At 32.9% G+C, this 17,445-nt stretch overlaps 1 protein-coding gene across 4 annotated transcripts in view; it reads left to right on the top strand.

The window, feature by feature from the left end:
- The first annotated feature begins 10,639 nt into the window (after positions 1–10,639).
- Positions 10,640–17,445, top strand: part of Pbp95 (proximal sequence element A Pbp95) — a 225,918-nt gene continuing 219,112 nt past the window's right edge. For 2 of the 4 annotated variants that reach the window (XR_015042526.1, XM_085821709.1), the window contains exon 1: positions 10,640–10,883. Coding sequence is in view for 3 of the 4 variants with exons in the window: in XM_085821709.1 (XP_085677835.1) it covers positions 10,709–10,883 (175 nt within the window). In the remaining variant the exon portion in view is untranslated. The remainder of the gene's footprint in view (positions 10,884–17,445) is intronic. The other 2 variants (XM_085821708.1, XM_085821707.1) reach the window with 1 other exon arrangement.

Here is a 17,445-nt window from a genome sequence, read left to right as displayed (position 1 = left end):
GCACATTTTCGAGTATACAATGCACATTTTCGGGTACATATGTGATAATGCTGTGTGCCAGTAAATTGGAGTACACTTGGAAACACACTTGATTAACACGCTTGCTTAATAAACACATTTGCACTGAGCATATTTACATGTATATAGCGTTGTACTTTGAGGGGGATGCACTGTACATTGCTTGCTTGCACCACTCTACATTTCTGTTTGCATTGCTTGTTGAAGGTATGACTCATGCACATTTATATAGTATTACTCGCAAGCTTATTATATTTATTTACATATTTACTTTCTTAATACTCTCATTGATTCTGGGTCTATAATTTGTACTGCTGACATTAAATCTTATAGTTGCATAGGGTATTTTATTTTGAGGATAACATACGCTTTATGTTACGGAGCTAAATTTGGCACAAATCCAGATTGAGTTCCGCTAATTTGTCCATTAATTGCACAATCTTTTTAATTAGGTGCCGTTGCTTAATCAGATATTTACAGAACGGCTGTCTGTTATTGGCTGGTAGTCTAATGTGGAGACCCTCAGTCAGCGGGCATGTCTCCAAGTAATGCTCTGGCGAGCCCGGTCCTCCACATGCGCACTGACTTGTATTGCAGAAACCACGTTTGTAGAAATAGTCAGGAAAGGGACCGTGCCCTGAGAAAAACCTTGCGAGCTGCGTGTTTGCTATATTTCTGTCTGTGTCCACATAACCACAGAAGTAATGGGTCCTCCTCCCAGTGTTGCTCTCGTCCCATTCACATTGCCACTTCCCCATGGCTTTCAATCTCAGCGTACGCTTGAAGTAAGAACGCGGCCATGGTATAACTGTCTCTGCTATTGCTGTTTCTGTGGTGGCCTCCTTGGCAAGCTGATCTGCCATTTCATTCCCTTCATGGCCCGCGTGTGCTTTTATCCATTCTAATGTAATCTTAAAATTTGGATTATTTCTAAGGGCCTTCTGTATCTCTTGAATAATTTCAGAGGGATGGTCGGGGTTCCAAATCGCATGTAATGTTGACAAGCTGTCAGTTTTTACTGTGGCCTGCCTGCATCTTATGGAATGTACATAATGGATTGCTTGCAATATGGCCAAGGCTTCACTTTGAAAAACGCTGTTGTTTTGTCTGAGCCGGCCCTTCCATTTTTCTATGATGATCCCCTGCCTCTAGCTCAGCGCATAGCCTTAGGGTAATTAAAATTTCCTTATTTAGGATGCCATGTGAATCTTCTGATGATTATTTAGAATCTGGCCGATCGCTGAGATCAACGAAATCGCTCCAATTCCCGCTAAAGAAAGATGTTTTCTTCAAGTCTCCTAAAAAGAAGAGCAAAAAAGAAGAAGCTTAAAACAGCGACTGAATCGGACTTTGAGATAACGAAGCCGATAAATGTCAGCGAAGAGGAAGAGAAGTTAGAGCAACTGTTAAGCTTATTCAATAATAAAGGTGTAGGATATGTCAGCGAGCTGATGTTAGAAAAAGAGAAAAAAATGGCAACCCAGAAGGCCGCAGAGAATCTTATTGATGTAGAAAAAGATGGTCTTTGGATCTCGCCAAACTAGACGGCTAAAGTAACTCAAGAAGTGGAGCTGATGGAAAGTGTAAAAAAACCGTTTTGATAGTCTGGTTACGGAAAAAAAGGTGGAGAAAATATCAAGAACCGGTAGAGCGAGGGGGAGTCAGAGGGAGTGGCCACGCAGAAGGAAACGCCCCCACCTATTGTATTCCAAAGCGTAGCTATTGATTGGTTGAAAATCGAATAAATTTTGCGTTCTACCTGTTCGGAAGAATTTGAAGCGGAAACGAAAAGTAAATCTATATTTGTTAAAGTTAAAAATCTAATGGACTACTGAAACACCACATCTGTTTTACAGAAAAGAGGTATCCCCTTCCACACCTTCCAATTGAACTGTGAGAAACCCACCCGGGTGGTGCTGAAAAATCTCCCAAGCCATGTTACGAAAGAAGCAATTTTTTAAGGAGCTCGAAAGACGTAAATTCTCTATCGAGAAAGTAAAGCAGTTTTAAAGAAGTAAAAGGAACAATTTTGAAAAACTGGGAATCTATCTGCTAGAATTGAAGAAAAACAAAGCTGGTCACGCTATCCATAGTTGAACAATATGTTCAGCGTGAATGTTCGTATCGAAAATTTTGCTCCGAAGAAACGCCTCACTCAGTGCTATCGTTGCCAGGAGTGGGGTCACTCACAGCATTTGTGCAACAACGCGGAACGCTGCTATAAATGCGGAGAAAACCATAGAAGTAATAAGTGAGATTTAAAACCTGAAGAAACCCTCCAGCTGTATTTTCTGTCAAGAAAAACATGTATCCAGTTATCGTGGATGTAAGGAGTACCGTAAAAAATTTGAAAGGAAAAATATTCCTCAGATCATCAATCCCGCCACCAACAGATGCAGATTTTCCGGTATTCATAAAGCAGGTAAAAGGAGAAAAGCAGAAAATGGCCGAAGCAACCCTCTACAGTGACAAATTGAAGAGAAAACTCAAGCCACCCCCAGAAGTGCAAAGTGAAGCTCTGGATTGGTTAAGAGACAGACAAGTAAACAGTTTCTTGACAACAATTATTTCGCAGGTAGAAAAAATAAGAAAAGCAAAGTCGACTGCAGAGAAGGTACTCGCCGGTTTTAATGCAGCAATGACACTCATGAAACTTGCTGAATCTGAAGATTAAGAAGCAGGTGTTACATGACATGCACGAACTTTAATGGATTACTACACACAGCCCCACGACATCTATTTCCAGGCATCATGTAGACTTCGGTCTATTTTAATTTCTCTCCCTCTTATTTCTCCGCTCAGAGGAAACTCATTCAGGATTCTTCATTTGCCAGGCTCCGCATGGAACTCTTTGCATGAATGGGAAGTATTGCTTCGGCAACAGAAACCTAGTATAATACATTATATCACAGTATCTGCAACCTCCAACTGGTTCCAACATTAGTATCACGTGACTGCTGGTCGAATTCCGAATGTCAGGAAATACTTTACATTCATTTCTATACGACGAAAGACGCCTGCTCTGCTCGGTCACAAAATGGTTATCCGCTGCAGCGCCTATGGATGTAAAGAAAGTTTTGCAAAAGTAGGACTATAACCTTTCATTGTTAAGTTAAAACTGCATAATTTATTATTTTATTTCCAGTATTTTCTGTCATTTTACTATCTCTGTTGAATTGGTTGGAAAGTTTCAGCCATATTGTAAAAGAAAATTGCCGCTGTATATGACATTTTCATCATGTATTAATAGCATCAAAATGCATTAAATACTGTGACATTATTTACTGGAATCACGTTTTACAAATAATTGAATTTTATGTTCTTTTTCCGTGTACTCCGTTGAAATAGAAAGCTGCGCCAATTGGCGCTAATCTTTTTTCGCCAAGTCGTACGCGTTTTGGTTTCGTAAACAAGTACTGCCTGCGATTTAAAAAAAATGCTATTATTATTATTAAATTATTGAGATAAGATTGCGCGATATGTTTACTTTGTTAAAAAAAAAGCTAATTCAAAATCTATAAATGAGCTGAAAATTTGTACAATAGTGTATCTTAGCTAATAATGCATGAATCAATCCTAAATTTTTTTAAATTTAAGCTAATGTATAAGAATGATCTGGTAAAGCATGAATAAAGTGGCAGTGAATTCAAACTTACCAAACATTATAAGTATAAGGAATAAAATGGTATTAACTCGTAATGTCAACAGATTGCCTATACTTAAAAGTGCCACCTATTTATAACTTAATCATCTCAATATTTGATTGCAGAATTTTTGCTTTCATAGTAATATTTGTTTAATTTAGGATTTTTAAAAATATTTTTCCTTTAACACTATTTTTAGCAACATAAATATATCATAGCATAGAATTTTTTAAAATTTATAATGAGGATTAAGTGTGTATTAAGATTTTTAGTAAGAGTTAAATTTTAAAAAAATCCTTGAAAACAGGCCTTAACTTTTTGTTGCATACAAACAGTATATATATATATATATATATATATATAGTTTGTCCAAAGGAAAAAAAACCATCAAAACTATATCTGAGTGAACTTTTGCAGGTTTGAATGAGGCTTTCATCATTATATCTTTACTAGTTTTCACTTTCTATTCATAAAAGCTTTTTTTTTTCTTTTCTGTGAAAGTCAGTTTTATTTAAGCCCTGTATTTGTTAAAATTAAAAGCATGTATTTTAATTTGTACTTTATATTTTATTTACACTGCTTTATGTATTCATTTTTTAAAAGTAAATATCACATTCTTTATATATCTATAAAGATTTCCATGGTTTTACACGCTAATTTTTTTTTTTTTTTTTAAATTTATACCATCTCCAAAAAAATATTTGATAAGTCAAATTTCCCATATCAGAACCATATATAGGGTATTGTATTTCATAAAATTATTCATGTAGTACATAATAATACCTAGTTTCTATATTTCGGCCAAATTGTGTGTCTTTGTTTTAAAAAGCTCAGTACTTATTCACAAATCAAAAATAGGAAATTTGGAATATACTTGACTACCAGTTTGAGTAGGTGATTTTTGGTACTTGTTTCTAATATACTTTAGAAAAAATAATTTTAATAAATAAAAAAGTATTAATCCACTTAAAATAAATATATACTACTTTGGAATACCAAACTTTTAAATATGAGCAAGACATGCTTTTCAAATGAAAAGCTTTATTTCTTCAACAGATGCAAATTGGAATCCTTTGCAGCTGGTGAAGCACGAAAGCTTTTTGTTCAAAATGTGCGTCCTGCTCGCATTTAAAAGGTTGGTGTTCATACAAAGTAGTATATTTTTGTTTTACTTAATTTTTGAGTGTTTATTTGTAATTAAATCCACTTACTTTATAGTAAATACTATATTTAAATGCACATTTTCATAATGCGTTTATTTAATTGGGATACAGGAATAAAATAGAATATGTATTTCCATGTTTGAATTTATAATTCAGAAAGAAAATTTTATTTTGGAAATGTGCATTTTACAGCTGATCTGCAAAATATGAAATCTTACTAAATTTAATGTATAGCAGCATACAGTTAAGGCAGTAGCTTCCAAGTTTGCATGAAATTATTTTCTGGACATTGCTAAGTTTATAAGCACTTTAATATGCAAGTAACTGAATAAAATGGGCATTTACAACCAGTGAAAGATCTTTTTAAAAATAAAAATTTATTTACTATCGTACATTTCCAGAATGCAAGTACTATTGGTAACACTGAAAGGTCAAAGGTAAATGAAATTCTTCCAAAAACTATTTCTGACTTTAAATTAAGTAAAATCACGTTTATGTAAATATAAGAAAGTAAAATATTTTTCTGTAATAAGATTTCAGTATAATTTATCTTTTTGTATCATAAACTATATTATAAGTTTGGAAAGTAACAGTTTATAGTTCCAGCTGAAAGTCAACAGTCTGTATTTATATATTTCATCAATTGCATAAATACATATATTACAATGTGATTTTCTTTTTCTCTTTAGGATGCAATGCATTAAAAATAAAAGAGAATTTTTTTACCTTCTCAAATATTATAACAGTAGTGCAATTAATTTTTAAATGTTATTCAAAATTAAAGTTTCCATCTCAATTTTTTTATTATTTATTTTAGATATTCTTCCTAAAATTATTCAACCTAAACATCTTAAACAAATGTGCAAATAATTTAAAGCAATTATTAAAAATATAGATAAAAAATATTCAGGGGTTAAGTTATATCTAAAAATAATTGTAAAAAATCGAATAACACGAGGTCGTTGTCTGCCAGCAAACGGAAATAAAAAACACTACCTGCCATATCAAAAGATCGCCAAACTGGCGATGAACATCCTAAGCTATCACTCCCCAAAAGCGCCACGACCTAAGTCACGTGGTATATGTTGGAGACGGCGATACTGCGATATACTGTATTGTACTGGGTTTCTATTGCCGGAACAATACTTCTCAGTCATACAAGGAGTTCCATGCGGAGCCTGGTAATAGAAAATTCCTGATTGAGTTTCCTTTGAGGGGAGAAATAACAAGGAGAAAAGGGGATTACGGCGCAATTTTTCGCCAGGGCTCAGAAGCTGACGCGAGCATATTTGCAACACTGGTCCAACCAAGAACAAGTCCAAAGTAATTACTCCAAAGTCCGAACGATGCTCGTAGCCTGTTGGCACTTCACTGTGATTGGTCGAAATCTAGATTGGAATCCTTGTCAGAAGAGATGATGTGGAAAGATGCATACGGAGTACTGACGAGTAACACTTAATTATTGGCTTGCCTAATTGAGTGTGCAGCATAAGGTCGGATGAACAAATCGTCCGGGATGATTTCATGGCTCAGAATATTCTCAAAGTTAGCTGTACTGCTGGTCTTTGCTTTCCTGAAAATGGTATGCAGCTAATAAAAAAATAAAATGTTCTGAATGTTATCAAATAATGGCCATAGATAACACTATAGACATTTGCGAAAAATATGTCTTCATAAGAAACCTGGATAGAGGAAATCTAAAATATCCTTCCGAGGAAGTTATTCAGATTGTAATTTACAATTACATTATAATCACAAAATTATTATCACCTGACCACAAAGTGGATTTTTGTGAAGTCCAGAATCAAAGATCACTTGTGTTTAAAATTACATCAGCAATATTAAGTTCTAAAGAAATATATCTAGAATCAGTAAATTGTCCTTCAAGTCATTCTTCAGAAATTTTAATTTCAAAAATTATTTGGCCTTCAACAAATATTTTATTAAAAAATTTTTGTAAGAAAAAAAAAAAAAATGATGAAATTCAAAAAGACAATTTTGAATCTGTGTCTAAAAAGTGCAAGATTCAGACATTAATAAAATTATCTTAAATTTACAAATATATATATATATGAAGTATAAATTGAAATGGAAAAGTTAAACTTACGTTCTTCATTTCATTTTTATCTCCTCGTACTTGTTTGATAAGTATGTAGATATTGTATTTAATGTATGTATATATTGTATGTGTACTCGAAATATTTCCTAGTCTATGATATTATTGTTGTTTTATTTCTTTACTTTGTGCATAAAGTAATTTTGTGTGTTTTTGGACCTATTGCTGTAAAATAAAGGTAGTAAATTAATATATATATAACACAAAGAGAGATACATATCATATTGTATTCTTTTCAAGAATTTGTGATAAAATGTACATATTTCATTACACTTTCTAAATAGCATTTATATGCTGTTCTAATTTAAAAAATCATGGTTGCATTTGGATTTTTTGGAGTGAATGAATTTTCCATGAACAAATTTTAAATTGTATGTACAAATTTTAAATGCAACTTTAATTAATTTTACTATTTTGAAAAATGGCACGTTTTTAACCTTGAATTGTATATGAAATCTAATAAGATTTTATTCGGTAAATGTAAAATAAACTGCTATTTTATAATTCCATTAAATACCGTTAGTCAATTCTTAATGTTTATAATGTTTATGTAATTATATGTATTGTGTAAATCTTCTTAATTTTAACTAGCCCTGTGTATTAATTTTTTCGGAACAACTAGAAATTTTTTTATCTGCATGAATATTCTCTGGTTCAAAAATTATATTTTCCATCATCCTTTTAATTAGCTTAGCTATAGTCATTTCTCAGTCATACAGGTCTTGCAACTTCTAGAAAAAATTAATCAGATATAATTTTTAATAAACTTATTGTATTATACAATAATTATATTTTTAATAAACTTATTGTAAAATTCAATTTTTTTAATCACTATGTTATTATTAATATAAAACAGTTCTATGATAAAAGTGAGAAAAATTAGCAGTGAGCAGTGTTTATAATTGTGAAATATGTTCATTACTTTGTTAAATACTTGTCGTTTGAATATAGCTTCTAGAGGGCAATTTTAAAATATTTGTAACGTTGAGTGTTTGTATTTGCGTAGTTATGCAATTTAAAATAAAATTATAACTTTTTAGAAGCTAAGAATTGTCTGTTTAATTTTATCTAATAAAATTTAAATGTAATGAAATGAACTAGTAATAACAAGGACCTTCAATTTATCAAGTCAAAAGATCTTCAGACAACTAATTTCCACACAATATGTTACATAGGTCTCATTTTTTGTACTTTATTTGCTCTTAATCATGGTTTTTATGTGTGTACTAGTACCACTTTCTGTAAAATACAATATATAACTTCTACAACTTGCAACAATATTCTAATAATTAATACTAACTTAAGTTACACATTTTATAAAAATATTGATTTAAAAAAGTTAATTTAGATTTTAAAATTACAATCTTGATTTAAATCAGAAACCCAATTTGCAGCCTTTTCTTTATAATAACGACTTTTTAATACAACTTAATAAAATGTTCACTATTTTTGTTCTGGAAACTGATCATAGCAGATTTATAATTCTGGGCTAATTGAAATGAATACTATGTATAACCTTCCAGTGCATTTTATTCGGTCGCGGACACTTAGCTGACAACCATTTTACCGACACCAATTAGCCAACACGGACAGTTAGCTGTCCGTGTTGGCTAATTGGTTGGCTAATTTAGTTAGACATTTAGCCGACACGGACACTTAGCCGACAAGGACACTTAGCCGACAGGACAGTTAGCTGATATGACATTAAGCCGACAATGAGTCTCACTCTTCCCAATGGTTTTAAATTTCTAATACTTTCACATTTCATTACTACTTTGCTCAACACATCACACTACATTCATTCCCGTATAAAGCCATTTCGCTCCTCCCACTAAGGAAATTTCCTTTCCCTGTCAGGAAGTTGAGTGATTCGCCCTACTGCTCGCCACACTGGAACTACTTTTTATAAATCTAAAATGCTATTTACACTCTATACAATTACAGGTTAGGCATCGCATATTTATTAATATGGGATAGTACTCCGGCATGGGAATTCCTACCTCATGGCCTGCGAACAGAAGTAGGTTTGGTTTATGTAATTACAGCTAAGCCAGAGAGCTATTTGCCTAATGGGAGGGATGCACTCGTGGAGGACTTTCTAAGGAAAACTAGCTCGTATACAAGTTACACATGGGGAAACACCCGTGCAGACTGTCGTTCGCGGGATTCGAAATTCGGACCGAACTGCCAGTGTTCAGTGACTTTACCGCTCAGCCGCTGCTGGGCCTAACATAAATAGAGTAACCGTTTTACTTAATATATAACCAGTCTCTTCCAATAAAATTGCCTTTTTAGGCTAGAACTTTATAAATGCATTCAGGAAAATAGACACCAAAAATTTCCCTATTACCAGGTAGCTACAACAGAAACGAGAAAGAGAAGGAATGAAAGAGAAAAAAAAAGTTAATGTTAATGAAAAGTGAAATGAAAATTTATACATTTTTAACAGATACTGAGAAAGTTACATTTTATGAGAAAAACATGACACAATATAACACATTATATTGAAAATTACGCATCGCGACTTTCAAAACAGAGTACATAATATTATCTAGTTACATGACTGATTTAGTTAAATCTAGCTTTGATAGATGGCATTACATTAAGGTGACTTTTCAGGATGTCTCGCTTTGCTTCGCCAACGTCCAGAATTTCATATCAGCAACGTTTTCGATGTATGAAGAGTGAAAATTGTAGTTTTTGAGAACAGAATTCAGTTATGAATGAAATAAAACCTTAAAGAATATTTTACTTCAAAATGAAACATAATGCACCAGTTTAGTGCTATAAACATTAACCCAAGTATTTTAAGAGAGAGGCGTGATCAATAAAATGTTACAGAATTTTTATCTCAAATATGGTGGCATGAACAGCCCATTATAGAGGTCAATAATTTATACCTTTGCTTGTCTTGATGCACTTTTTTAAATTTTTTCTAATAACAAAATAATATATATTTCGAAACTAACCCTTTACCACCATATGTTTCTATAAAAAGTATAATTCAAGAATAACAATTTTTATTGCATTATTTAGATTTTTCATGACAGGGAAGGGAAATTTTATTTGTGGGAGGAGCGAAACGATTTTGTAAAGAAAAGAATGTAACATGATGTATTGAGTAAAATAGTAATGAAACGTAAAGGTATTACCGAAATTTAATTCATATTCCCTGACGAGAAATTTCAGCGCTTTTCCAGTTTGGCCAATATATACCAAACAGCACGATACATATCAAACAATGCTAACACAATAATTAAAAATTAAAAGCACATGTGAGATCTATAATAATCGAAAAATGAATTTTACTGATAGGTGAAAAAATAACTTAAATAATGAACTTATGGAGAAGTCGAGAAATTTTGTAATTGATAGTAAGTTTAAATAATTATTGGGTACGTGCCAGTTAAACGTCACTGTCGGCTTAGTATCCTGTTGACTAAAATTTTTCGTCCCTAGTGTGGACTCCTTATTCACTTCTCTCTCCGTAAACACTTAACGGTTTCGTTCATTTCCCTTTAGCCATTGCTTTTTCTTAATTATTTCAGTTTTCTTATCGAAGTTGTGGAGGTAATTGCATTAATTTGCAAAGGTACTCCGGAAGTCAAACGCCTTGGGCTTGAAGCTATTATTTGTATTCGAGAAACTTCTGTGGTCTCGAACACACGGCAAACATCTCAACTTTATGTTATGATGTTGTATTTGATTTTAGAGAGTGTAGTGGTGGGTAAAGTGTGAAATACATTTATGTTTACAAAGTTAAAGCCATGTTGGAAGAAAACAGTAATGATGTAAACACGGAAGAACACTTGAGTTTGGAGGACTGCAATGCTTTGCTGCAGTTTCCGTATCATAAATACACGGCTGAAGTTAAAAAAGAAATTAATGCTGGTATATCGGATTCAAAAGTGGAAGTGCCGTCGATTGTGAACAATGAAATAAGTATGAATTTTGTATCTCTCACTAAAGAAAATTATTTTAAAGATTATTTTCTTATTGAAATGCGGCTTACTTGCATATAACCAATTTTCTTAGCGCCTCTCTTTTCATCTTGTAAATGGCAGATAGCGCGCCATTTATGGCGGCATTTCAAACATGTCAATAAGACGCAAGAAGCGGGAAAATCTTCCTACGTTCTATATCTGTGGAATTTACTAGAGCTCTTTCTGTTTTTATTTATTTATTGTTGTATTATTTTTTTTCTTTAATCTGATATGTTCTTTTTAATATTTCATTACCATTTAATTTTTTTTGGTAATAATATATGGTAAAAATATATTTACGGGTGCCCCTTGGCGATTTTTGGCGGTACATGGACACCGAGTTTGTGCAAGTCAAAGAATTGCACAAACTCGGCATCCATGTACACATCGACCTATTTTCACTTAAAAAAATTCAGAGAATTGCACAAATTAGGCATTGTGCTCTCCCTTGACTTTGTCCATGTACACATTGATCTATATTCACTTAAAAAGTTAAAGGAGCAGCCAGCAAAAACTATATAATCTCAACAAACTACATTTTAAATCAAGTATTGAAATAACATAAAAAAGGAAAATCATCTTTTCACTATACAAAGGAAATATCCACTTACCTTATTAACAAATTTACTTGTCTTCAGTCAAACAAAATTCCTTAACAGCATCTAAATACTTCCTAAAATTATCTGATCTAGACTCTGTGTACTGGTGTCACCACATAAATTCACAAAAATAAGAGTAAAAACTATCCGGTAAAATCCTAGTATACGGTGCAGCCTTGGCGCGACTTTGAAAATTATTGCCAACACCAAAAATGATCCAAAGAACGTCTATATATATATTATACACACATAGTATATATACTATATACATACTATATACTATATTTAACTGTATATTTTCTTTTAATGACCCGTTAACTACTCATCGTAAATGCCTCGTATTTACTGCTCATCATAAAGTCGCCAAAAGTAGCCAAATCCCGTGTGCACCGGATACTAGGATTAGACCAAATATCCTTCACAGCTCCGGTATCTTCCGATGTTCGACCATACACAATTCCTTCCTACAAACAGGACACTTAATAATGGCTAACCTAATAAGTAAACCTTCATTTAACACCAGTCAATTAATGCTTTTTTCCCTTTCGTTCTAACTCGTACAGAAACTTCAAATTAATCTTAACTACATTTAGCAGTTTTACCGTGTAAATCCCAAAATAACAATGTAAAATCCAACACATACTTTCCAAATCTTTTCCCATGGTTCAAATTGACCGCAATCACGCAACCAATTTCATCATAATAGGGTTTCCATAACATTCAACTACTCAGGTTACCATAAATGAAACAATAACTTGGCGATAAATGAAACAGCAACTTATCGATAATCCAAGGGGTATCCTTAAATCTACTCTAACGTAATATATTTCACCGTTCTTACAGTGGCTTGAATTTGAATATTAAGCTGCGTTCAGACAGCGGCATAAAGGGCATAAAATATAGGAGTTTCGTTCACACCTGTGAGACGGGTCTAAGCTGTGGCCAATGAGAGAAGCTAAATTTGCGCATGCATGCATGGATGTTTACACCTTTCGTGCGCTGTTTTCTCGCTTGATTGATTTCCTGCGTTCGCTCTGCTTGTTTTCATTATTTTGTGTCATGGCTTTTTCAGCTCACCACAAAGTTTTACTGGCTCAACAGAATGCTATTTTATCTTCCCTTCTTATGAGCGAAGAGGCAACGAAAGAAGGTAAAATAAGAAAAAGAACTAAATGGTCTAGAGATATTTTTTTGGAAAGACGAATACTTGGTTTCACATATTTCTGTGCAAAGCGGTATGGAATATTTCTGCATTGCACTGTAGTACTCTTTATACTATAAACATGCATATTTATATATATAAAACCTTCTTAAATTTTTATGTGTAATTTATCGTAGGAGAAATGCAATATTCTAAATATGTTTAATTACAAAACAATTTTGAGGATAAGCGACAGATAGCCTGTACATAATATTTTTCTATTTTGCAGATGTAAAGCAGTTACGCGGAAAACAGTACTTTTCATACATTAATTATTATTTTTTTAAATTTTCAATCAAAAGGAAAATGTTTCTGTGCTTAGCGCTCCTGCAATGCCTTGCCACATAAATTCTATGGGATATGAGTTCTAATGTGGTCTGTCAATGTATTTCGTGGATCTCCAGAGTCTTTCTATGGTCTATGTGTATTGTTTGATTTCTGGATCAACAAAGTTATGGTAATGAATTGTTTTCATATGTTGAAATTCAGCTTCCTCTTATTTAAGTTTCTAGTCTTACCAGCAGTCTGAAAAAATAATTAAGTCGTCCTCAGTGAGTTCAACAATTTACTCGAAAAGCATAATAGTTTTCCGATTATGCACAACAAAGCATTTCTGCTTCCACTGCTACAACAAAGCATTTCTTGGTCTTGCATGGCTGTATTGTCCCTAAAACCAATTAATAAATTACTTTTACACAAAATTCTCAGTTGGCGTAACATGTTATTGTGAGGGCAGGATGTACAAATAATAGCAGTATTTCCTATGCTGCAAACACTTTTCAAGTATCAACATGTTTTAAAAAGGTGTGCAGAAAAAATGTCACTCGGAAAAAAAGGAAATGGAAAATAAGGAACGGAAAAAAAGGAACTCTAAAATCTCGCCAGATAATATCGCCAATCTGAGTTTGGGAAAACAGCCAAATTTTCATTTAATCAGGAGGGTTATAGTGCGCCGTATTCAGGGAGTGTTAAGTGTAAGACGCTGAGCTAGCTGCATCTTACCAAGGTCACTTAGAAAAGAGGTTTTTTTTTTTAAGATGCCTCTGGGAAGATCTAATTTCTTCCATTTCTCCCACACTTTGTTTTGCATTGTTCTGGAAAGTGATCCAGTTTCAGGGTAGGTCACCTGGAAGAAAAAAATTAATGGAGAAACAATTCTTCTGCTCTAACGCTTTAATGATTACCATCTGTCGAATTAAACGATTTCATCTGTCCCCATCCTAGCTGAGAACGAAACTAACAGTTCGTTCTCAGCTAGATTTAGTCCCTTATTTATGTTGCTGTTAAAGGCCTGGAATTCGCTGTTTTATAAAATAACTTATTTCATGAATTACCTGAATGAATCAGATAAAGTATATAAAATTATTGGATTTTGCAATATAACTAGTTATTTTATAGAATATTGATGGCCTAATCGTTATGAAGTATTAAAAAATACCTTCATTATCATATTAGAAAATGCCTGATCATTAGCAAAGATGGCACGTGTTAGCTGCTTTATTGAAAGCAGGATTAAGTAGCCTAATTAGTTTTATAAGTTGTAAAAATATAACTATTGGTGCAGTATAGTCTGTTATTTTTAATTGCTGTTTAATTAATACAGCAACAATATTTATTATTAGTCCAAAGGGGCTTTGTCCCAGAGGGACTATTGCTTTCGTTTGGTGACTTTGCGTCGAATCGCTCTGAATGTCACAAAATAAATTTAAAAAAAGTGTATCTTTAGAATTTCCGATATATAGTTCTTGCACGCTAGAGATAAATATATTTTTTCGTACAATGTTACCACTGCTGCTTTGGGATTGTTGAGTTTGTTAATCAAAAATTGGTTCACAATTTACAAAATATGAGGTAGATAATAAGATAGATAACAAATTCCAAACTCCAAATTTGGGCTTCAAGATGCTCATATTCGAGAGAAAGACTACATTATTCAAAATTTGATGTCTCTAGGTACTGCTGTTTTTTCATAGTGAGAGAAACATACATACATTCATGCAGATTCTTCTTTATTTAATTTCATTAAATGTAATTCTAAGATTTGGTGGCAAAATTTGAAAAGTGAAATGTCGTTTATAGTGAACAATACAAAATGCGAAAAAGAAATTAATATCCCTTCTGGGGAATTTTCCCCTTTGGGATAGTAATAAAATAAAATAAATTACTTGTCAGTGAATGGACTATCTGCATATTTAACAACTACCCTATTAAATCATTTTAAATAACAAGGATTAGGATTATTCAATTATGGCAAAGCACATGAGGGCTATCTGCCTAAACGGAGGATGCCTTCGTGGAGGACTTTCTAAGGGAAACTGGCTCGTATACACGTTACACATGGGGAAAACCACGAAAACGCCCATGCAGCCAGCCCGTTCACGGGATTCGAACCTCGCACCGAACTACCAGTGTTCAGCGTCTTTACCGCTCGGCCGCTGGTGGGCCTTTAAATTGCTAGATGACAAAGGAAATAAAATTCATTGTATTGAAAGCATTGAAGTTCACATGCTTTCTATATTATTCCAAAAAAAGTTTAATATTTTTGCTATATATGTTGACTTAACTGAAATTCGAAATTAAAGCAAAAATAATCACTCAAAATTATTTTACCGTTTTTTCTTCCCTATTTTGTGCAATATTTAGATAATAAGTAGCAAATCTCAAAATTAAATACTACAGCTTATTTTTTTCCTTTTATGCTTATTTTCTTTAACCATTATGCTTTTAGATACTTGGTCTGAAACAAAAGGGCCTTTTTCTTCTTTAGTGACATTAAGCTTGATAGCTAGAGTGAAAGCTGGACCTGATACGGAGGGTTATTCAGAACAAAAGCTTTACGACTTGAAAGTATCACCTAACCTTCGAAGTATTTTCCCTCCACTTGTTTGCTGAGGAAGAATGACTTTTCCTGATCTTACTTCTAAATGGAAAACAGTAGACTTTTTGGTCATTCTTTGTTAATCACATGATTGTTTTGGGAAGCGGGAAAGCAGTATTTTAATAAAACGTAAGTCTTATCTATTGAAAATTATTTAGGACTTTTTTTAAGTATAGGTAGTGCTGAAGCGGGAGGGCGTCAAGGGCACCCCCTTTAGCTATGTGCCTGTAGTTTCTCTTTTCTTCATTGAAGAAATGATTCCTTCTGCAATAAAACCTCCATTTCCAAAAGAACAAACATCCGATTCTTCCATTCTCGCCTCCTGTCAATTCTTCAGATTGCAGCTTTTTTTGTGGCTATATACGGTGTAGAAAGAAGAGGGTATTATTCTGTTTTGAGGACCGTAAAAAATTGCAGTGAAAATCAATCTGCAAAAGCACCAAATCTAGCAAACATGCTCATTTAACAGCACACCAAATCTAGCGTATGTGCTGATTTCAGATTGTGTGTTTATGTAGTTCTGTATTTCTTAAGACTGTCATTGAAATACTAGTTTAATTTTTAAATCCTTTTTTGATATCCTATGTATTTAACAATTTGGGAATTGCCCATGACGAAAAAGTCTGCAATAGAATTTTGGGTAAAATGCAGAATCACCCACTGCTTGACACGTTTTTAAAAATTGCACATACTTGGTATCCATACTTATACACATTGACCTATCTTCGCTTAAAAAAAAATCCCAGAATTGCACAGAAATGGCACTGCACACACCCTTGACATTATCTATGTACACATCGACCTATTTTCACGTAAAAAGTAAAAGAAAATTAACAAAAATCTAATTGTTTTTACCCTTGTACAAGGCGGCAAACAAATAAGTGGGCGATTCTACACTTTTAACGAGAATTTTTTCAAAGAAAAGGCAACATTCATTATAGAAAATTATGTTTGGACAACCAACAAGATGAAATTATGCTTTAGCGATAACTTGGTAGAAAAATAGCAATGCAGGTATCCATTCAGTTATGTTTAGCAATTTTTATATAAATTATAATAATGATCTGAAATAGTTATTTACTCTTCTGCTTCCATTCAGTCATGTTTAGCCTTTTTTTATATAAATTATAATAATAAAAAGTATTATATGAAATTAACCTTTCAATCTAAATTAAAACTTCAGTCTTAGATAGTTATTTACTATTATACTTGCTTTAGGGTTGTTGTAATTATTTTTGGCAGCACTGGCATCAACAATAGTTTAGCGCTTTTTTTTTTTTTTTTTTTTTTTAACGGCCCTCAAAACCTAATAGTACCAAGAAGAGTTTCCAATTCTTCAAGATCATTCCACAGTCTTTCTGTTAGTGAAACATTAAGGTTATTTACATCTTCTAAAAAAGTTCTTAATTTTGAAATCCTCTTTATCATCAAATATGTACTTCCTTATCGCGTTGCTAGATCAATAATTGCTCCTTTTCCTGCTCGCTTCCTAGGAATGGCATCAATTTTAGGAGCCACTATTGCTGCTTACTGAAATTTACCAGCGAGATTTGTAACTAAATGAATCAGTTTAATTACTAATTTTAAATATCACATCCATCCTCCTCCCTTATATTTATTTATTAATATGTTAATAAAATAGAAAATAACTATTTATTAATGTATATAGTCCATAAATACAAATAATAACTCAGCTTGTCATTAATTTTTTCAATTCGTCTAAATTTCATTTCAAATTCAAGCTGTCCACCAAGAACTGGAGTTGACCTGTTTTAGCGGCTCCTTTTACCTCAAAATCTGCCCGACTCTAATTTGGACTCCACATGTTGAGCTAGTAGAGAGC

This window comes from Stegodyphus dumicola, chromosome 8, assembly GCF_044657685.1.
Source record: "Stegodyphus dumicola isolate Sdum_Otavi_A_Nest chromosome 8, ASM4465768v1".
Classification (NCBI taxonomy): Eukaryota; Metazoa; Arthropoda; class Arachnida; order Araneae; family Eresidae; genus Stegodyphus; species Stegodyphus dumicola.
This window is presented reverse-complemented; position numbering and strand designations above follow the sequence as displayed.